Source organism: Euprymna scolopes, chromosome 41 (assembly GCF_053919585.1).
Source record: "Euprymna scolopes isolate OS-2025 chromosome 41, ASM5391958v1, whole genome shotgun sequence".
In the NCBI taxonomy this organism is placed as follows: domain Eukaryota; kingdom Metazoa; phylum Mollusca; class Cephalopoda; order Sepiida; family Sepiolidae; genus Euprymna; species Euprymna scolopes.
In genome coordinates, this window is record NC_136522.1 from 31,081,900 (window position 1) to 31,105,578 (window position 23,679).

Sequence of the window (23,679 nt, forward strand, 5' to 3'; positions counted from 1 at the left end):
ACACGGGCTGTACGTCAACAATTGTCACCAAAGACATGGTTGACACATACAATGGAACCAGCAGCATTACGGCAGTTGACGACAGAGAGGTGAAGTGCAATGGCACAAGTATCGTTCGGTTGATGGTACGTGGGATGTCACTAACAATCCAGGCGATTGTTATTAACAAAATTGTCACGGGTGTCGATGTGGTGCTAGGGATGGACGCAATTGCTCGACTAGGGGGCGTTACGGTATATAGGAACTCCGTGAGATTTGGAGGACATCAAGGGGCTGCAGGTGTGCAATTCGAAAAAGGTGTCACAGGAACAGCCGGGTCAGACAAAAGTTGCACGATAGAGGACCAAGATTTCTCTGCACACTTTGATGGTGAGAAATGGACAGTCAGGTGGGCATGGAAGGGAGAACCTCCCATACTGAACAACAGAGTGGAATGCTATGAGCATACGTTGCGAGGAGGCACAAGAGTTGAATTCGGGAAGGAGGTGGACCGATGGATCTCAGAGGGGATTTTAAGACCATGGACGGAGAAGGTGGAATGTGTGCTGCCGTTAATGGCGGTTGTTCAGCCCACAAAACAAAATGTTCGGCCAGTACTGGACTTCAGGGAGCTGAACGTACACATTGCGTGTCACATGGGAGGCGATGTGATGGACGTGTGCGGAGAGACCATGTGAGAGTGGAGGCAGATTAAGAAGGCTGCGACGATCGTGGATTTAAAATCTGCATATCTACAGATCCACATTTCACAGGAATTCTGGAAATACCAGCTGGTCAGGTACAAGGGCCGAACGTACTGCCTGACTAGGTTGGGTTTTGGCCTGAATTCTGCACCAAAAATCATGGCAGCGATCCTCAAAACGGTGCTAAGCAAGGAGGACGCAGTCAGAAGAGCCACCAGTTCCTACATTGATGATATTTTGGTGGATGAGACGGTAACAACTGCGGAGGACGTAGTAAAACACCTCAACAGCTTTGGGCTAATTGCATAATGCCCGGAATCGTTGGAGGGAGGAGCTGTGTTAGGGCTCCAACTAAGAAAGGACCAGAAAGGACGGTTAGTGTTCCGGAGGGGAAATGAGATCCCGGAGGTGTCAGAAAAATTGAGCAGGCGAGAACTCTTCTCAATATGCGGAAGACTGGTGGGCCATTACCCTATTGCAGGATGGCTACGGACTGCATGTAGTTATATCAAAAGGCTAGCTAGTGGAGCGAAGTGGGAGGATGGAGTTGATAAAGAGACTGTGGATATTATGAGAGAGATTATTGAAGAGGTGAAGAGGGAGGATCCAGTGAAAGGTGTTTGGCATGTACCCAATAGTGCAGAAGGTGTTGTGTGGTGTGATGCAAGCTGTATAGCAGTGGGGGTCACCTTGGAGGTAGGTGGTGTTACTGCAGAAGATGCTGCTTGGTTGCGGAAGAAGGACAACATGGCTCACATAAATGTGGCGGAACTGGATGCGGTTATGAAGGGCATCAACTTAGCCTTAAATGGGGGCTAAAAAAATTTGAGGTGAGGACCGTCTCAGCCACTGTGTTCTCTTGGATCCAGTCCGAAGTTACAGGAGAAAGGAGGGTGAACACGAAAGGCGCTGCCGAGATGCTAGTAAAGCGTCGATTGATGATGTTAAGGGAGCTGATTAGGGAATTTGATCTTCAACTTAGGGTCACTATCGTTGCGGAAGACCTGGCTAAAGGCGCCAAATGAGGCGGCTGTTGCAATATGTTGTGTGTCAATGAAGACACTCTGAAGGATTTGCATGACATGCACCATTTTGGAGTGGATAGAACCTTGTTCTTGTCCAGGAAAGTGGACCCCAGAATCACAAAGGAGGCCGTTAGGACAGTGGTTGAGAGATGCAGCCGGTGTCAATCAATCGACCCTGCGCCGAGTAGACACGAAGCTAGTAAGGTTCAGGTAGCAGAGAACTGGAGCAGGTTGGCGATAGACGTAACGCACTATCGACAGAGGCCATATCTGTCAATGGTCGACTGTGGACCAGGAAGAGTAGCCATTTGGAGGGAGATCAACGCGGAAAATGCAGGTGAAATTGCAAAGGTCTTGGAAGAGGTATTTTTGGAGAGGGGTCCAGTGACGGAAGTGCTAATGGACAATGGAACTGCCTTTCGCTCAGCTGCCATGGAGAATGTGTTGGATAAGTGGGGAGTGCGGCGCTATTTCAGGGCTGCATATAGACTAGGCGGAAACGGAATTGTGGAGCGGCATCACAGGACCATTAAGGCTATAGCTGAAAGGGGCCAGATTTCGCCGCCAGAAGCTGTCTTCTGGTATAATATGGCTCCAAAGTCAGGGCAAAAAGTGGAGCCAGTGCCGCAGAGGGCAGTCTTCAAGTACGAGTGGCGGCATCCCCGAACAGCACAGGTACCCGCGGAGGAAGGCGAGAAGCGAGCGACTGTGCGAGTGGGAGAGGAAGTTTGGATCAAACTGCCTGATGCTCGCTGTACCACACGCTGGGGGAGGGGCATTGTGACAAGTGTCCAGTCCCCGAACAATGTATCTATCGACGGCATCCCTCGACACATCCTTGATGTGCGGCCGGTAGTGGTGTCATCAGAGGAAGACAGCGATGTCGAGCTAAGTAGCGACGTTCACGAAGAGGCTCTGCGGAGATCGCAGCGAGAGAGACGGCCGCCATGTTGGTCGAGCGACTACGTGATGGGTTGACATGTGATGATTGTGTAGATCAAGGGGGCGTGTGGTTTGAGTTGTCCCCCTTTGCAAATTGGCTGTTTGGAGAAATGGAAAACTAGATGGCTCTGGTTGATAGTCAATTTGCATAAGTGGAGAAATGGGCAGCATATAAACGGTACTTTTTTAAGCAGGATGAAGAGCGCAGAGAGTGAAACGATGGTTGGAAGAAGTGACGGTGAACTCTTTTTGTGACGGTGAATTATTTTTGGACGTTGAAGAGCTCAACCTTTTGGAACAAACAGCTGTGTCTTATATATTTTTTTAAATTTCTTTTTTTTTCTTCTACTTCACTACAAATAGAGAAATGAGTTAGTCGTGGAAAGTGTTTCTGTGTGGAACGTAAATTAAAGATTAGACAGGCCTGTTGAAAGAGTTCATGAACGTTAGTGTCTAAAATACTAGTGGAAACATGCGTCACGAAAGATTAGAGACAGTACTGTAGGGTGAGAAAGAGAGTTTGTGCATGTTCCGCATTGAAGAATATGGAGATAGCCATGTTGGCTTGTTTGTATTCACGCCTTAGTCGAACCTCGAGCCTAAACGCTGAGTGAGTTCTTTTGAATCCCAAGAGGAAAGTTGAGGGCGACAGGTCCGTCCCACGTGGAGTTGTTGGTCTAATATCTAAGAGAGTGTGTTGCCAGTTTAAACTTTTATAAAGTCGGTCATGTAGCTGAGAGCTAGCTTCTGATGGCACAAGCCAGGAAGGAAGTGTATTCAAAATCTCCAGCCGTGAGAATTTACTCCTGCTTGTGTTAGTTGCAATTTCGTCTGCTATAAACTCTTCACTGTCTACTTTAAAACGTCTAAAAATGCAATTTTATCCAATTTTCGGTAAAAATTATTTTTAATAATAAATAACTTTCTACTCGATGATTTTTCGTAATTTTTAGATGCATTACTATTTTCGACATGACAATTTAGTACGTAATATTGTTTTTACTTAAAACGACATATCTTAAGAAATCAATTTGTCAACTCTATCTTAACAAGTACCGAAATTTATTGCTTATGGAAGAAAAATAACATTGCCAGTTATCTGTAATTACGTTTTCTTGCGTTAAAATAAAACTAGAAAAATTAAAGACAGAAAAGTTTATTAATCTTCAGTAAGGATGCATGTGTTACATTTTATATTGGATGAAACAAAGAATGAACGCACGAGGTATATTTTATTAGCCGTTTTTATTTACTCTGCCCAAAGAGTCCGCAAACTCGATCCAAGGAAGACAACTCTTAAAAACTAAGAGCTCTCTACCTTGTGACATCTTTCTTGTCAAGTAGAATTATTTTATTTTATTTTTATCTATGCGTGTTTAATTCAATTTTTTATATTTATATATAATAAAGTCCTTATATTTTGTTAAGGGTTTTCTTGTTCTCACAGGTTGGTTTGATGATGTTGGTAGTTCTAGTATTTCTCCAGGTTGTGTCTGCAGTTGTATGTGCTGACTGTTGCGTTGTCGTATTAATGTTGTTTATTACCGTGAGTCACTGCTCTGTTGAAACAGTGATGTTGGATTATCTTGTTCAATCTCGTGGACTGGTAGATTGAAAGTAACCTTTCTTCGTGGTCTGAATATTTCTTGTAAATGTCTTTCTGCTGTGTCTCAATAGTTTTCCATCTCTGTGCACTTTGGTGATAGTGCATTTCTCTACTACCACCGCTGGCTACCACGTGTTAACACACTTTCCTACCTATCATCAATTCGGGAAGGTCTTTTGCATTTCTGTTGAAATATTTTTGTTGCTTCCTAGTTTTAATGTCCATCCACTCACAGATTTGGTTGTCTTTTATTGCGCTTGTATCCAACAAGTTTGGGATCCTTGTTCTTATTTTCCTGTTGTATACTATTGAGCTATATTGCTGTATTTTGTGCCGCTTACTGCCCATAGGGTGGTTGTCTCCCTTTTTATGTCACTCTATATTTCTCTATTTTCATAGCTGTTTTGGCGGTACATCTTTTTTAATAAATTCTGTACAATATTATATTTCCATTTGCCCCAGTGTCCACTTTCATTTTTATTTTGTGTTTTATTTTTTCTGAATCCCCACAATCTATAGTAGCGAATATTGTTACCATTCTCTTTCTTTATGGTGTACAGGTATAAGTCAACTTTTTCATCAAAACGCGATTTCCATTCACACATCTTGTGCACGGTTTGGACTTTCTTATCTCTACCTCGTAATACTTTCCAGTTTTTACAGGATGAGGCATGATTCCTGTTACAAAATTTCGGAACTATTTTTTATGATAATATTAAAATAAATTTACTATTTTATTGTCATTATATTATAACATAATATATGATTTCTTATTTTTCAGAAAGAAAATATACTAATTTTTCACAATATTGAATTGAAGAGAGGATTCACCATAGAGTAGCATAAGAAGGGCATGCGTCCATCAGAAATTGTCAAGTTAGGGGAAAACATCAAAATCAATTGTATATAAAAAGGTCGATTGATCATTGCTTTGAAATTTTATCGATCAAAGATAGACAACGATCAGGCCGTCTCCGCACCTCTAGAACACCTAAACTCATAAAAAATGTCGGGAAAAAATCAGGCGAAATCAATAAAGATCAATGAGACAAATTGTAAAGGAAACACAAACATCGCCAAGAACTATACGAAGAATATGTCGAAGTAATCTACAGATGTCATCCTGTAAGATCAAAATAAAAACAGCTTCTCTCTGCACTCACATTTGAAAACAGACTCATCAGAAGTCGACACTTCTTGAACCGTATCAGAGAAGGTACGCTCAATAACATCATCTTTACGGCTGAAAGTTATTCTCACTTCAATAGTCCCACAATCATCAAAATGATAGCGCCCTCGCGAGAAATCGTGATTTGTTAATCATTTTCTGTAATTGGGTTTTGTAATAAATTATTTTGTTGGGATAAATCTGAATCTTATTTTGTAACAGTATTTATGCCTCCACCATATATATATATATATATATATATATATATATATATATATATATATATATATATATATATATATATATATATCCTGTATATCGTTTGCATTTTTTGTTGCGTGTGTTATTTTGGGTTGTAGCTTCGTATGCGCTTATGCTTTCGATAGCTATCTTCAGTGTGAGATTCGATTTGCTAATAAGATTTCTCCTCTTATTTGAATATTTTAAACCTTTTATGATTTGTTCCAAGAGCTTTCCATCCTTGTTACAACCGAATTCACATCTATTATTGATAGCGTATGGCATAAAGGTCTACTTCACAAGATTTCCAACTACTGTATACCTGGAAATTTCTTCTCAATTATCAAATCATTTCTCTCTGATAGTTTCATTAGAGTAGTGGTTGATAGGCAGAAATCGGAAGCTCACAGTATTATTGCTGGAGTCCCTCAAGGGTCAATCCTGGGCCCCTTTCTGATCTACATCAATGATGACCCAAAACACACCCTTAGATCATTGGTAGACATTTATGCTGACGACACTACCATCTATGACAACTCATCTAAGGCCATAATTGACCAAGTTCTCTCTGATTCTCTCTCCTCTGATCTTGAGCATGTGGTACAATAGGGAAAGAGGTGGGTGATCACTTTTAATGCATCGTTTTTTTCGTGGGTGGGGGGGTTACTTGCAAATCAATCAGTCACCGCTCGGTGATACCATGTTGCATTTTATTTTAGGTAAAACAAAGAATAGGCGAACGAGGCATATTTTACTAGCCGCTTTTATTTGGTCAGCAAACTCGATCCAAGGGAGATAACTCTTAAAACTAAGAGCTCTCTACCTTGTGACACATGTTAAAGTTGAGTCAGGGCCAACAACAATAATCAAGTTTCTGTGAGTTGGAAGAGAAGTAAGAATGGTGTAAGACTTACTAATAACTTGTTTTTTTTTGTTTTATTTGGATTCTTCAGACATCTCTTTTCATCTTGAGTGTTATTTTCTATAAATCCTGACATCTGCAATTGTATTTTGAGTATCGCTTGCACTGAGGATTGAACCTTCAACCTCCAAAAAAGTGTTACTTTACAACTGAATTTTACCAATTACTGTATCCTCCTACTCACAAGTCCTGATTTCCAAGTTTGACAATAAAATTCCCGAGTTTGACAAGATACACCCGAAAAAAGTCAGAGGTAACATGGATCAAAACGTTGCTAAAAAAACATTCAAATGAGAACAACAGTCTGCAAGTTCCTGTAGTGCAATGAAAAAAGTAGTTAATAAAATTCAGTTGTAAAATCACATTCTTCTGGAGGCTGAAGGTTCATCCCGCAGTGCAATTGACCCAAAAAACAATTACAAATTATTAGAACTTAGTTGTTGGAAAAAAAGCATACTATCCCTGTGGATTAAATAAAGAGATCTGTTTAAAATTTCATGCAGATTCCAGAGTTAAACAAAAAGATACCCGAGTTCGATAAAGATCGCCTGAAGAAGGTCAAAGGTTACATCGACCGAAATGTTGTGCAAAAACACTCAAGAGAACAATAGTCGGAAGTATCCAAATGATACGAATAATATATGCTCATCTAAAAAAATCAGAATTGTAGATAACAAATTTCTTGCTTGAAATTATTATTAAAACTATTACTAAACTATAGATATTATTACAAAATTATTAATATCACTAAATTATAAATATTATAACTAAATTAAAATATTATTAATAAATTGTACATATTATTACTAAATTTAAATATTATTACTAAATCCAAATGTTATTATATTTAAATATTACTCCTGAATTAATTAAGAATGGTATTTCTAAATTATAAATATTATTTCTAATTATATATATTATTACTAAATTTAAATATTATTACTACATCAAAAATTTTATTCTTATATTCAAATATTACTACTAAATTATAAATATCATTAATATATAATAAATATTATTTCTAAATTATAAATGTAATTACTAAATTTAAATATTATTACTAAATTATAAATATTATTACGACATTAAATGTTATTACGAAATTAAAAATCTTATAACTAAAAAATATTACTAAATCATAAGTATTATTTCTAAATTATATATATAATTACTAAATTTAAATATTATTTCTAAGTAAAAAATGTTATGTTAACAGTATTACTAAATCATAAATAGTATTACTAGTTAATAACTGTTATTACTAAATGTTCACTGTTATTACTAAATTATGAATATTATTACTAAATTTAAAATGTTATTACGAAATTATAAATATTATTACTAAATAAAAAATGATATTATACTATTATATCTTTTTTACTAAATTATAAATATTATTACTAACCTTTCAATGTTATTACTAAATTATAAGTGATATTACCTAATTATAAATATTATTACGTAATGTCAATATTATTACTAAATTAGAGAGGTTATTACTAAATTATAAATATTATTACTAAATTAAAAATGTTTTACTAAATTATACGTATTATTACCTAATTATAAATATAATTAAAAAAGTATAAATATTATTACTATATTATAAATATTATTGCTAAATTATTAATGTTACTACGGAATTATAAATATTACTACTAAATTAATAATGATATTACATTATTATAAATATTATTACGAAATTATAAATATTATTACTAAATTTGTAATATTTTTACTAAATTACAAATATCATTACTTTATCATAAATATTAATTTTTTAAATTTAAATATTGTTACTAAGTTAGAAATGTTTTACTAAATTATAAATATTATTATTAAATTATAAATATTATTATTAAATAAAAAAGTTTGTGCTTGATATTAAATATTATTACTAAATAATGAATACTATTACTTAAATTTAATATTATTACTAAATTATAAATATTATTACTAAATTATAAATATTATTACTAAATTAAAAATGTGTTTACTAAATTATACGTATTATTACCTAATTATAAATATAATTACACAATTATGAATATTATTACTAAATTATGAATATTATTACTAAATTTTCAATGTTATTACATAATTATAAATATTATTACTTAATCATAAATATTATTTTCTAAATCAAAATATTATTACTCAGAGATGGTTTTATTTAATTATAAATATTATTACGAAATTATAAATATTATTACTAAATAAATAAGGTTAGTGCTTGATAATAAATATTATTTCTAAATCATAAATATTACTACTTAATTTTGATATTATAACTAAATTATAAATATTATTACTAAATTATAAATATTATTACTAAATTATAAATGTTTTACTTAATTATATATATCATTACCAAACTATAAATAGTATTACTAAATTATAAATACTATTAGTTAATTATAATATAATTACTAACTTATAAATATTATTACTAGATTATAAATATTGTTACAAAATTATAAATAGTAATACCAAATTTTTAATACTATTACTAAATAATAAATGGTATTTCTAAATTTAATTACTCTTACATTATAATAATATTATTACTAAATTATAAATATTATTATTAAATCACAGATATTTTTACCAAATAATAATTATTGTTACTTAACTATATAAATTATTACTATTTATTATTATTACTAAATTATAAATATGTATATAAATTTTAAATAATATTACTAAATTATAAATGTTATTACTTAATTAAAAGTATTATTACTAAATTATAAATAGTATTGCTAAATTATAAATAATATTACTAAATTTAAATATTATTGCTAAATTATGAATATTTTAATATATTATAAATAATATTACTAAATTTAAATATTATAGCTAATTCATAAATATTATTACTTCATTATAAATGCTATTACTAAATAATAAATATTACAAAATTTAAATGTTATTACTAAATTATAAATACTATTACTTAGTTTTAATGTTATTACTAAATTATAAATACTGTTACTGAATTTAAATAATTTTGCTAAATTATAAATAGTATTACTACAGCATAAATACTATTATTAAATGTAAATATTATTAATAATGTTTAAAATTATTCAGAAGATGATACTAATGGAGGTATGCAGGTATATACATACAAAATTGTGAAAAGAATCGAAACCGGTAATTGTATTGGAATCAGGAATTTAGAACAGAACCATTAATTATATAGAAAATATTGGAATCGTATCATCACTACTAATTAGCATTTATTTATAATTTAGTGATAACATTTCATTAGGAATAGCTAAGCAGAAACTGAACTAGTAATGTCAATCTTTCACTCAACAGCAAATTGAATAAATATTTTTCAATTTCGGGATATTTTCAATCTTTGATTTTTAAATATTAAGTAACTAAGGGCCACAGCTATCAAATCAACAATAAAAAGAGGGAGTTTAGCTGATTACATGATGAATATAGAGAGGGAGGAATATAGTTATTGTCTGCAGTGCAACAAGGGGAGAAATGAACAGATAAAAATGAAAAAAAATTGTATGTCAAAGAAAAGTCAATTAAAATTCGTTCAAAGAAATTATAATTTTTTTTTATATGGTAGTACCCGCTTATCAAGGCCCGGAAGCCACTCGAGGATAAAAGTTATTGTGTGCACAGTAATCAATGGGATAGTATCATAGTAATCGTTAGTATTGGGGATTGATAAAGTGCCTTACTTAAGGGGGCGGTTCATCAGGAATTTGTTTATGTTGGACTTGAAGACATCCAAGTTGTAGTCACGTGGGAAACAGGCAAAAGGAAGAGAGTTTCACAGGCGTGCACTTCTAAGAAAGAAGCTTTGTTCATGGAATCTACATTTTGGTTTTGGCATAGATAAAGAGTGGGGAAAATTTGTGACAATGGTTTCAGCTAGACGGGTGTTTATCGTGAAAGCAAGGGGGAGACCAAAGATTGGAGCTCAGATGAGCACTTGCCATGGAAGTAATGATAAAACAAAGACAGGCTCACAACGTCTCTTCTGTGGGAGAGAGATTACAGGGAAGAGAAAGGGGCATGCCCCACTAAGCCACGGAGTCTATGTTGTACTCTGTCAAGGCAGGATAAGCTGTTTTTAGCAGCTCCTGCCCAGATGTGGCAGCAGTACTCAATCCTTGGATGTACTTGGCTTTTTTTTTTTTATAAGGGTGTCACCACTTATCAAGGCCCAGAGGCCACTCGAGGATAAGGGTTAATAGGTATACATTAGTCATTGTGATTTTAGCATAGTAAACAGTGGGAATTTTGTAACTTGGATTACTTAGGGGGACGATTCAATTAGAACTTGTTCACATTGGACTTTTTCTTTTTTTTTTTTCATAAGTATCAACTCATTATCAAGGCCAAGAGGCCACTCAAGGATAAGGGTTAAAGAGTGTACAGTAGAAATTGGACAATATAATAATCATTAGTAATGAAAATTTGTTAAATTTGATAACTTATATGGAACGGCTCATCAAGAACTTATTTACGTTAGACTTGAAGACAACCATATTGTAGTCAGCCGGAAAGCAGGAAAACGGAAGACAATTCCACAGGCGTGCAGTTCTAATAAAAAAGCTTTGTTCATGGAATCTACATTTAGGTTTAGGCACAGATAAAGAGTGGGGGGAATTATTGATAGTGTTTACAGCTAGACGAGTGTTTCTTGTGAAAGTTTTGCGAGGGGGGTCCATAGATTGAAGCTCAGTCGAACACTTTCCATGAAAATAACGATACATCAGAGACAAACTCGCAACATCTCTTCTGTGAGATAGAGGTTGCAAGGAAGAGAAAAGGACATCTCCTACGAGGCTACGAAGTCTATTTTGAACTCTATCAAGGCAGGACAAGTCCTTTCTAGCAGCTCCTGCCCAGATGTGGCAACAGTATTCCATCCCTGGACGTACCTGGCTCTTATATAGATAGAGAATTGCATCAGCAGTGAGATATCTACTGGATCGATAGAAAGATCCCACCATTTTTCCAGCGGCCTTGGCAACAGATTTGATGTATGTGTTCCATTTAAGATCAGGAGTAATGGTCAAGCCCAGAAGCTTGTCAAAACTTGAGGCCTCCTGAAGACGAGAGCCATTCATTTCAATTGATGCCAGATGGGGATCAGAATGTTGATGATGTAAAGAGAGAAGCTTGGTTTTAGATGCATTAAAAGTAACCAGCCACTCCTTTCCCCATTGTACTACATGCTCAAGATCAGAGGAGAGAGAATTGGAGAGAACTTGGTCGTTTACTGTCTTAGATGTGCTACCATAAATGGTAGTGTCGTCAGCATAAATGTCTACAAATGATGTAAGGATGTGATTTGGAAGATCATTAATGTAGATCAGGAAAAGAGTTAGGCCCAGGATGGACCCCTGAGGGACACCGGCATTAAAACTGTGGGCTTCTGATTTTTGCCCCTCAACTACTACTCTTATGAACCTATCAGAAAGAAATGATTTAATAATTGAGAAGACATTTCCAGCTATACCATAGCTAGAGATCTTATGAAGTAAACCTTTATGCCATACCCTATCAAAGGCCTTAGATATGTCAAGAGCAATTGTCCTAGAAACGTTGCCTCCGTCGAGAGATTTGCTAATCCTATGAGATATAACTGTAAGCACATCTGCTGTAGATCTAGCAGAACGGAAACCATATTGAGTGTCACTAAGAAGGTTATTTTTGTTGAGATGGTTGATTACTTCTGTATTTAACACAGATTCCAGCAACTTACTCATGACGCACAGGAGACTTATTGGCCTGTACTGAGAGGGGGATGAGCAATCACCTGAATTCTTAAATACAGGGCATACTGATGAAATTTTCCAGGGAGATGGGAAACTATTCTCCTTAAGACAACGTTTAAATAGGTTTGTAAGTATGGGCGCTAGTTCAGGTTGAAGTTTTTTGAGTACTATAATTGGAATACCGTCCGGGCCAGTTGCTTTACTGGAAGCAAGGTTTTTGATTAGCTTGGCAACATCACGTACAGATATACGTATATCACATAGTGTGTTTTCAGATACAGGAGGAAATATTGGGGGTTGGCGGCCTTGATCGCAAAAGGTAGAATTAGCTGCAAAGTTCTTGACAAAGAGTTTGGCTTTGTCTGATGCTGACGAGATTACCTCAGGTCCATTGATGATAGTTGGAATGGAGCGCACACTTCTGTTCAGAATTCTGTTTGCTATTTGCCAAAACTGGTGGGAACCAAGCCGCTGCTCAGCTACTTTGGACTTAACAGATTGAGCATACAACCATCTTGCGCTCTTTATTACTTTCTTACAATGGTTGCTGGCAGTCCTGAAAGCGGCTTTAGTTTCCATACATCTATTACGTTGGAAACAGTGGAAAAAGTGATTTCTGTGCGTAATGGCAGCAGCACATTCTGGAGAGAACCATGGCTGGCTGTTAGGTTTTTGCTGAAACTTTTTCGAGGGTATGAACCGATCAATACCTACAATTAACCATTCCGTCAGGTCTAATACTATAGAGGACACATCCTTTTTAAATATGGAATGCAGAGGTAGATCAGTTATAAATGTACGGAAGCTATCCCAGTCAGCCTTAGTGTATCGATATACTGTACGATGGAGAGGTACGTCTGGGGACTTATTACATTTCATTTTTATCTTAATTGATACAACAGAGTGGTCGGAAGATCCAATAGGCGACAGAACAGAAACTGAACATAGTTCAGGGCAAGTTGTGAGAAAAATGTCTAGTAGGCTCGCATACATATATAAATATAGATAGAGAATTGCATCATTAGTGAGATATCTTCTGGAGCGGTAGAAGGGTCCTACCATTTTTCCAGCAACCTTGACAACTGACTTGATGTATATATTCCATTTCAGGTCAGGAGTAAAGGTCAATCCCAGAAGCTTATAAAAACACGGAGCCTTCCCTATATGAGAGCAAATGGGGATAAGAGCGTTGAGGATGTAAAGATAGGAGCTTGGTTTTAGATGCATTAAAAGTAACCAGCCACCTCTCCCCCACTGTACCCTGCACTCAAGATCAGAGGGTTGAGAATCAGAGAGAACTTTGTCATTTACAGCCTTAGATGTGTTGCCATAGATGGTCGTGCCATAAACTTAGATGTCAACAAATGATTTAAGTGTGTGTTTTGGGAGATCATTGATGTAGATCAGGAAGACAGTTGGCCCAGGATGGACCCCTGAGGGACTCCAGCATTAATACGGTGGGCCTCTGATTTCTGCCCATCAACCACTACTCTTATGAGCCTATCAGAGAGAAATGATTTAATGATTAAGAAAACATTTCCAGTTATACTGTAGCTGGAAATCTTGTGAAGTAGGCCTTTATGCCATACCTTATTGAAGGTCTGGCAGAACGGAAACCATATTGCATGTCACTAAGAAGGTTATTTCTGCTGAGGTGGTTGGCTACTTCTCTATTTAATATGGATTCCAGCTACTTACTTATGACACACAGGAGACTTATTGGGCTGTACTGAGAGGGAGATGACTTATCACCTGAATTCTTAAATATATATTGATGAGGTTTTCCAGGGTGTTGGGAAGAACTTCTCCTTAAGGCAACACTTAAACAGTTGTGTAAGTATGGAGGCAAGTTCTTGTTGAAGCTTTTTCAACACTTTAATTGGAATGCCGTCAGGGTCAGTTGCTTTACTGGAATCAAGGTTCTTCATTAGCTTGGCGACCTCACGCACAGTTATTTGTATGTTGCATAGTGTGTTGTCTATTATAGGAGGAAAGTTGATAGCCTTGGTCGCATAGTGTAGAATTAGCTGCAAAGTTCTTGGCAAATAGTTTGGCCTTATCTGATGCTGACGAGATGACCTCAGGACCATTGATGATGGTTGGGATAGAATGCAAGCATCTGTTCAGGATCCTGTTTGCCATTTGCCAAAGCTGCTGGTAACACCAAGCTGTTGTTCAGCTACTTTGGATTTAACGGACTGAGCATATAGCTCTCTTGCATTTTTTATTTCTCTTTTATAATGGTTGCTGGCAGTCCTGAAAGCAGGTTTAGTCTCTGTGCATCAATTACGTTGGTAGGTATGGAAAAAGTGATTTCTGTGCGCGATGGCAGCAGCACATTCTGGGAGAACCATGGCTGGCTGCTAGATTTTTGTTGGAATTTTTTGGATAGTATGAATCGGTCTATGCCTACAATTAACCATTCGGTCGGGTCTGATACTATAGAGGACACATCCTTTTTAAACATACCTTATCTAGTATTTTTTGTGAAAAAAGTTTCAAATTCCTATCGATAGGATCCATATTTATCAAATTTATACTTAGATGGACCTATGTAAAATTACATGGTATTATTTGAAATGAGATATTAATACAAGATTTTTATTTCGATTATTTGGACTATTGTACTCATCTATATCTATACATCTGTATAGATGCACATAATATATATACATATATATATATATATATATATAATATATATATTTATATAATATATATATTGACATATATAGACACATACACATAATAAATATATACATATATATATATATATATATATATATATAAGTGAAAATGTGTGTGTATGTGCGTGTGTGTGTGTGTGTGTGTGTGTGTGTGTGTGTGCGTGTGTGTATACACTTCTGTACCAAATGTCAATTTTCTAGATTTGATATAAGGGGTTTTGAGATTTTGGAAAATCTTTTTATTCGGAAATTTGGCTGTTAAGGGGTCAAAGTTCAACGATTTGATCTTTGAGAACTCTACAAAACTCTTCTGCCAATTGTGGGTCTAAGCCCAAAACAATAAATGTCGAAAGGTCATAATTAGAGTCAATTTTTTTTTAAATTGACCTCTGCTATCTCTAACAAATTACTCAGCCAATCTTTGGTCTAAACATTTGAAATTTTACATAAAGTGTATTCAGACATAGGGCAAGCTTTTTAATCGTTTTTTTTTTTTTTTTGTCTTTTTGCTGAAAATTTGCCTTCCAAGGGGTCAAAGTTTAAAAGATTTTACCTTTGCAGTCTCTAGCAAACTATTAAACCAATTTTGGGTCTAACATTTGAAATTTGACACAAAAGATATGCAGACATGCAGTTTTTTTAATCAGTTTTTGGGCGAAAATTTCGCTGGCAAGAGGTTAAAGCTTACATAGTTGACCTTTTCAGACTCTACCAAATAATTTTGGGTCCAAACACTTTACATTTTAGATATAGGTTACTTTTACATGGGTCAAACATTTTAATTTAATTTGAGCTCAAAACAATAAATTTTAAGGGGTCAAAGTTTAAATAAAAATAACGTCTGCGGTCTCTACCAACTTTTCTCTATGATAGTCAAGGAAGACTATTATATAAAAAGGCATTACCGTACATATTCACACTTTTTAATATAGACATATGCACATAAAGTTATGAACAGTACATAGGGCCTGAGCAAAGCTGGGTGGAACTGCTAGTATTTATATAAAAGTGAAAATGTGTGTGTGTCTGTGTGTGTGTCTGTGTGTGTCTGTGTATGTGCGTGTGTACATTTCCCTATCAAATAATCTGTCAATTTTCAGTCTACAGACTCGAGATTTTACATAAGGAGTATTGAGATTTGGGAAAATCTTTTAAACAGTTTTCGGCCAGAAACTGGGCTGTCAAGGAGTCAAAGTTCAACGATTTGACCTTCGAGCACTCTACCAAACTCCTCCTCCAACTTTGAGTCTAAACACTTGAAATTTTGAATGTGGGTTACTTGGACATGGATCAAACTTTATAATTGGATTTGTGCCCGTAAAAATAAATGTTACGGGGTCAAAATTGGACTCAAAGTTTTTTAGAAATTCACCTCTTCCGGCTCTATGAAACTACTCAGACAAATTTTTGTCTAAATAATTTAAATCTTACATAAGTTGTATTCACACGTAGGACAAGTTATGAACAATACATAGGGCCCGAGCAAATGCGGGCTGAACTGAATTTTTGTTTATCTTTTTGTTTTACTTTATTTTCGCATTCTCTTTTTGCTTCCAGAAAAATGTCCTGCTGGTACGAAAGCAATTGTAACCGGATGTGTGGATTGCCCCGGCGGTACATATTCCGATATAGACCAACGTAATTGCACCAATTGCAAGCCCACCTTAAGCAGTCTGCCCAGATCGAATTCCAGTGGATGTTTAGGTGAGTCAAACACAAACACATGTATTTCATTTTAATATAGACTAGCAAGAAACCCCGACGTTGCTCGGGATCAAAGGAGGATCATTACTATATACTTTTCACTATACTCATAACACCATATTACATTTTTTATTTGTAATGTTTCCTGTTCATTCGCATTTGGCCCGGAAAAATCTAAAATGTTGCAAAACTCTCTTTTAACGTAAACGTAAGAAATCGAACCAGATACACAGACAAGAACATCAAAAGAGAGAATAAAGCGAAGAAAAATAAAACTAGTAGGATGGGGGGTTCAAAAATGTAAAGGCGAACAATTTTGGGTCAAAACACTTGACATTTAAGATTTAGGTTACCTGGACATGAGATAACAACAATGATAAGAATACTGAGAGAGATGATGAGAATACAGAGCTGAGAGTGATGCGAATTCATTATTGAAAGAATGTGTAATACAGTTCTCTTAAATAAGGGGAGGGGGAATCATTACTGATGATGGTGGAGGGGACAGACAATTCAGATTTGAAAGGATGTTATACAAAGTTTATTAAAGATGATGATAGACAAACACATTACCTTTCAGTTGAAATGACTGCACAAAGACAAACAGTTACAATATATAGATAGTGATTTCATCAGCCAGCCGATTGATGATGTCAGGAATTATAGCTTGTGTAACTACATGGTCTACTCTTCTACCCTTCGGCTCTAAGGGCATCATCTCCCAGTCTGACCCTTTCTCTCTGGCTGTCAGTGTGACTCTCTGATTCTCTGATTAACTGACTAACTTCGAGCCCAATCTCAATATATTGAGAATCTCCTTTGTTTATGACGCCAGACGTGTAGTCCCAATGTGACTTTATAACGTTTCAATTCATCCGTGCCCTTGCACATGTATTTACACACATCTGATGAATAAAGGAAATCCGTAAATTTAATTGTATCATTTAACATATTTGTTACATTACATTTTCAACTTTGTTATTGTCCATTCTTTTAATTGATATTTTTAACATCCAATTATTTCTAAAATAATGGACAATTGCTCTATCTCTGACATAAAAAATATTTAGTTATTTCTAAAAGAATTAACAATGGACTGCATTCCTAGGATTTCAATTATCCACTTGCCTACAGGGTTCGATTCTAGTCTTTTCCTAATATCATTTTCACTTATCTAGTCAGCCCTTCTTATGTAACACAGACACTAGTATTTTATCATTTCGAAAATTATCAATTCAGAGAGTCAAGATTACCTCTGATCGGGAGATTTGAACTCGGCCTTTCTGACTCCATTAGCAAAGAACAAACCCTAAACCAACGTGAACTGCGACGAGAATATAAAGGATAACTGCCATTCTAGGAGGTTGAGAGTGACCATATGATTATAATAATACGATCTGTGTACGTGGGCTGTGACCAACCTTTTTTCATTTAAATGTAAAGTATTCAACAATAAGAACCCAGTTTTAAAGGGGAAGACATAATTATTACTATAATTATTTTTTAATATCTGCAGACACTAGTGTTTCATCCTATCAGGAATAATATATATATATATATATATATATATATATAATGTTCGTCCATCAATTTCGATGAGTGTAACAGAGCGCGTATGAACGCGTGTGACAATATCAGCAGCAGGGGAAGGGTAGATGACTAGCAAAAGTATTAACAGCAGCAGCCATTTGAGGACTATGCAAATTAGCAAATGTGCGCAAGCTGGCATGACAAGAAAAAAGGACACCACGTTGCCCCATAATGCCAACGAGAGACTTTTAAGCTGGTGTCGAGACAGCTGGGTTTTGTTAATCTCATGGTAGAGGAAATGAAAAGTAAAAAAAAAGCAGTCATTATTTGAAAAGTTACGATAATAAACGACTTGTGTTAAAACAGAAAAAAACGAGTCGGATATATTTGTTTTATTTTTTGTCCATGTATGACTGTACGCACGTTACATGAGTACTACATTACTAATGATGTTGCGACTTGCGCATAAAATTATTGAGGCAAGAGTTGCGCAATCTTAAACCACACCTCTCCTGAGTCTGCAATCGTAAGTACCAGTGGAGAGTAACCTTTAACAAGTAGAAATATCAGAACAACTAGAAACAATGCCGAGATAAGCGGATAGCACAAACCGTCTGCTATTCCCAGATATTCACCCATCTAGTACTGGCCAGGCTCATCATTGCTTAACTTCGGTGATCTCACGAGGACAAGAGTATGTATGTTATTATTCCGTACACAAACACACACACACACACAGACAGACACACACACACATACATATATATATATATATATATATATATATATATATATATATATAAAATGATTGCTGTGTTGTTCCAACGAAAGAAAAAATGTATATTTAAAAGAGTGTAGCCATCAACAATTGTTTGTTTTTCAGACTTTTATCATTTTGTAATATTTTTAAATATTTTTATAACGCGTTTCAAGCCTTGTTCAGCTCTCTTCAGATATTTTTATATAAAGTTTTTTTAAGGTAATGTCTTTTTGGAAAACATTTTTCTCTGGCAACATCGATTGTGTTTTTCAGAGAAATGTGAATCTCAGACTTTTTGCCACCAATAATCGGTGAGCTGGTCAAAAGTTCAATCAGTTAGAGTTAAGTTCATTTGGTGGATGGAGGGAGTTTTGGGTTTATTTGGGACATGTTTTTATGGTTTTGTTGATTGTCTTTCTTTTTTGATGTGTGTGTATGTGTGTATCAGTGTGTGCTTGTGTATTAAGGGGAGGGTTGTGTGTTGTGCGTGAGTGAATGCGTGTGGGTCAAGATCTGTGATTTTTTCACATGTGTGTGCGTGTGGGTGTATGTGTGTATGTATTGGATTCGGCATTAAATAATCTGAAAAGGGTTGATATGCCGTAAAACAAAAACAACCAACAATAAGAAATGTATTTACACTAACTGGATGTTTTCACCGTTAAAGATTCTTACATCTTCTTAATTTAATGTAATATTGTAAGTAAAGTAAATAAATTCATCCGCATATGTTAATACTGCTATATCTAATTATATGTTTTCATACCATCTTCTCATTTCTTCTACTCTACTCGGCTCATGTCGCCTCACCCTCTTAATTTTTTATTAGTTCTATTTTCCCATCAATAATATTTCTGATGTGTTTGCGTTCTTTTTATCTTTACTTATACTGAGTCATTATTACGTAACTATTAGCTATTAGCAACTATATAGCTAATAGAAACGTGTTAGCATTTGTTAGTGAGTATTTATTCTCGTTGCATTTAATTCTATAGTTTCTGGTAGAAACTATACAGACTGGCATTGCTCAAACTTTCGTCAAATATACTTATTCTTAGTACTTAATATCTATTTTACAAATCGATATTTTCTTAAGTAAATTGTTTTCTCCTTATATATTTAGTTATTTTTATGTTCTTATGGTGGCTCGATTTTCGATGTATTTACGTTTAGGATTTTAATATTTGGTTGACATAATTTACCTATATTTTCTTTAGTTGCCATGAATTGGGTTTATGTTATAATCAGATCCTGATTAACCTCACTCCTACCACTAGTTAATTTTAATCGTCATATTTTAAGCTATTTTTGAAAAAATTTTTTATTACATTTTCACCCCAAACAAGGCATATTGCCACTTTGATGTAGGGGGCTACTATCGGGGACCTAAATTCTAGGGGTACTATGTAGGGAGTTTAGCAGCAACATGTCTGTTCACATTACACTTGATTTCTGCATGTTATTACAGTTGGGGAAGCAGCAAACCGGAAGAGAATTCCAATGTCCTGCAGGTCTGGGAAAGAAGCTTTTAAAGTAAAAGGCTTTCTTATATCTAGGAATTAATAATGAAAAATGTGACGACAAGGAATTAATAATGAAACATGTGATAACTAGAAATTAATTATGAACAATTTGGAAACTAGGAATTAATAATGAAAAATGTGACAACTAGGAATTAATAATGAAAAATGTGAAAACTAGGAACTCACAATGTAAAATGTTACGACTACGAACTTATAATGAAAATAAGGACAATCAGAATAAATAATGAAAATTATGATAGCTAGGAATTAATAATGAAAAATGTGACAACTAGGAATTAATAATGAAAAATGTGACAACTAGTAATCAATTCCGTAACATATGACGACAAGGAATTAATAATGAAAAATGTGATAACAAGGAATTAATACTTAAATATATGATAGGAAGGAATTAATCATGAATCATGTGCCAACAAGGAATTAATAATGAAAAATGTGACAACTAGGAATTAAACCTGAAACATGTAACAACTAGGAATTAATAATGAATTATGTGACAACAAGGAATTAATTATGAACAATGTGACAATTAGGAATTCATAATGAAACATATGAATGCAAGGAATTAATAATGAAAAATGTAACAACTAGGAATTTAAAATGAAAAATGTTAAAACAAGGAATTAATAATGAAAGATGTGACAACTATGATGTAATAATGAAAAATGTGAGAACTAGGAATTAATAAAGCAAAATGTGACAACTAGGAATTAATAATGAAAAGGATAACAACAAGGAATTTATATTGAAACCTGTGACGACTAGGAAATAATAATGAAAAATATGATTACTGGGAATTAATAATGAAAAATGTGACAACTAGGATTTCATAATAAAAAAATGTGACAACTAGGAATAATAATCATAAATGTGACCACTAGGAATTAATAATGAAAAAAGTTACAACTAGGAATTAATAATGAAAAATGTGAAAACTCCGAATTAATTATGAAACATATGATAGCAAGGAATTAATAATGAAAAATGTTACAACTTGGAGCAAATAATGAAAAATGTGACAAGTAGGAATTAATAATGACACATGTGATTGCTAGGTATTAATAATGAAAAATGTGACAACTAGGAGTTAATTATGAAAAATTTGACAACTGGAAATTAATTATTAAAAATGTGACAACTAGGAATTTATATTGAAAAATGTGACAACTAGGAATTAATAATGAAAAATGTGACAAGTAGGAATTAGTAATAAAAAATCTGACGACAAAAACTTATAATGAAAAATGTGACTACTTGGAATAAATAATGAACAATGTTACAACCAAGAACTAATAATGAAAAATGTAACAACAAGGAATTAATAATGAAAAATGTGGAAACAAGGAACTAATAATGAAAAATGTGTAAACTAGGAATAAATAATAATAAATTTTACAAGTAGGAAATAATAATAAAAAATGTGACAACACGGAATTTATAATGACAAATGTGACAACTAGGAATTAATAATGAAAAATTTGACGACTAGTAATTAATAATGAAAAACGTGACAACAAAGAACTTATAATGAAAAATATTATAGTTAGGAATTAATAATGAAAAATGTGACGACTGGGAATTAATAATGAAACATATTTCAACTAGAAATTATTAATGAAAAATGTGACAACTAGGAATTCATAATGAACAATGTGACAACCAAGAACTAATAATTAAAAATGTGACAACTAGGAACTAATAACGAAAGATGTGACAACGATGAATTAATAATAAAAATTTTTACAACTAGGAATTAATAATGAAAAATGTGATTGCGTGGATATAATAATGAAATATGTGACAACGATCAACTAACAATCATAAATGTGACAACTAGGAGTTAATAATGAAAAATGTGATAGCTAGGTATTTATAATGAAAAATGTGAACACTAGGAATTAATAAAGAAATTTCTTACAACTAGGAAATAATAATGAAAAATGTGACACCACGGAATTTATAATGAAAAATGTGACAATTAGAAACTAATAATGAAAAATATTTAGTTAGGAATTTATACTGAAAAATGAGACAACTTGGAATTATTAATGAAACATGTTTAAACTAGAAATTATTAATGAAAAATGTTACAACTAGGAATTCATAAAGATCAATGTGACAACCAAGCACTAATAATGAAAAATGTGACAACTAGGAATACTTAAAGAAAGAGGTGACAACTAGGAATTAATAATGAAAAATTTCACAACAAGGAATTAATAATGAAAAATGTGACAACTAGGAATAAATAATAAAATCTCTGATGACAAGGAATATAATGAAACATATGATAGCAAGGAATTTATAACGAAAAATTTTACAACTAGGAATAAATAATGAAAAATGTTCCAACTATTAACTAATAATGAAAAATGAGACAACAAGGACATAATTATGAAAAATGTGGAAACAAGGAATTTACAATGAAAGATAGCAAGGAATTTATAGTGAAAAATGTGACAACTAGGAATAAACAATGAAAAATGGGACAACTACGATTAATTAATGAAGAATATGATGACTAGGAATAATAATAACAAATTTGACAATTAGGAATTACTAATGAAAAATATGATAGCAAGGAATTAATGATGAAACATGTGAAAACAAGGAATTTATAATGAAACATGTGACAACTAGGAACTAATAATCATTAAGATGACAACTAGGAATTAATAATGAAAGATGTGATAGCAAGGAATTAATAATGAAAAATGTGATAACTATGACTTAATAATGAAAACTGTTACAACTTGGAATTTATAATGAAAAATGTGACAACTTGGAATTTATAATGAAAAATGTGACAACAAGCAATTAATAATGAAAAATGTGAAAACAAGGAATTATTTCCGTAAAATATGACGACAAGGAATTAATAATGAAAAATGTGAAAACTAGTAATGACGAATTAAATATATCATTGTACGGAATAAATAATGAACCATGTGACATCAAGGAATAACTAATGAAAAATGTGACAACTAGAAATTCATAATGAACAATGTGACAACTAGGAATTAATAATAAACAATGTTACAACTAGGAACTAATAATTATAAATCTGGAAACAACGAATTAATAATAAAAAAATGTGATAGCTAGGTATTAA

The 23,679-nt window shown here is 33.8% G+C and overlaps 1 protein-coding gene across 2 annotated transcripts in view; it reads left to right on the top strand.

Annotated features, from left to right (window-relative positions):
• Window positions 1-23,679, top strand: part of LOC145266710 (cysteine repeat modular protein A-like) — a 199,509-nt gene that overhangs the window by 114,012 nt on the left and 61,818 nt on the right. For both annotated transcript variants that reach the window (XM_080122634.1, XM_080122635.1), the window contains one exon: window positions 16,587-16,733. In XM_080122634.1, coding sequence (XP_079978760.1) covers window positions 16,587-16,733 — 147 coding nt within the window. The remainder of the gene's footprint in view (window positions 1-16,586; window positions 16,734-23,679) is intronic.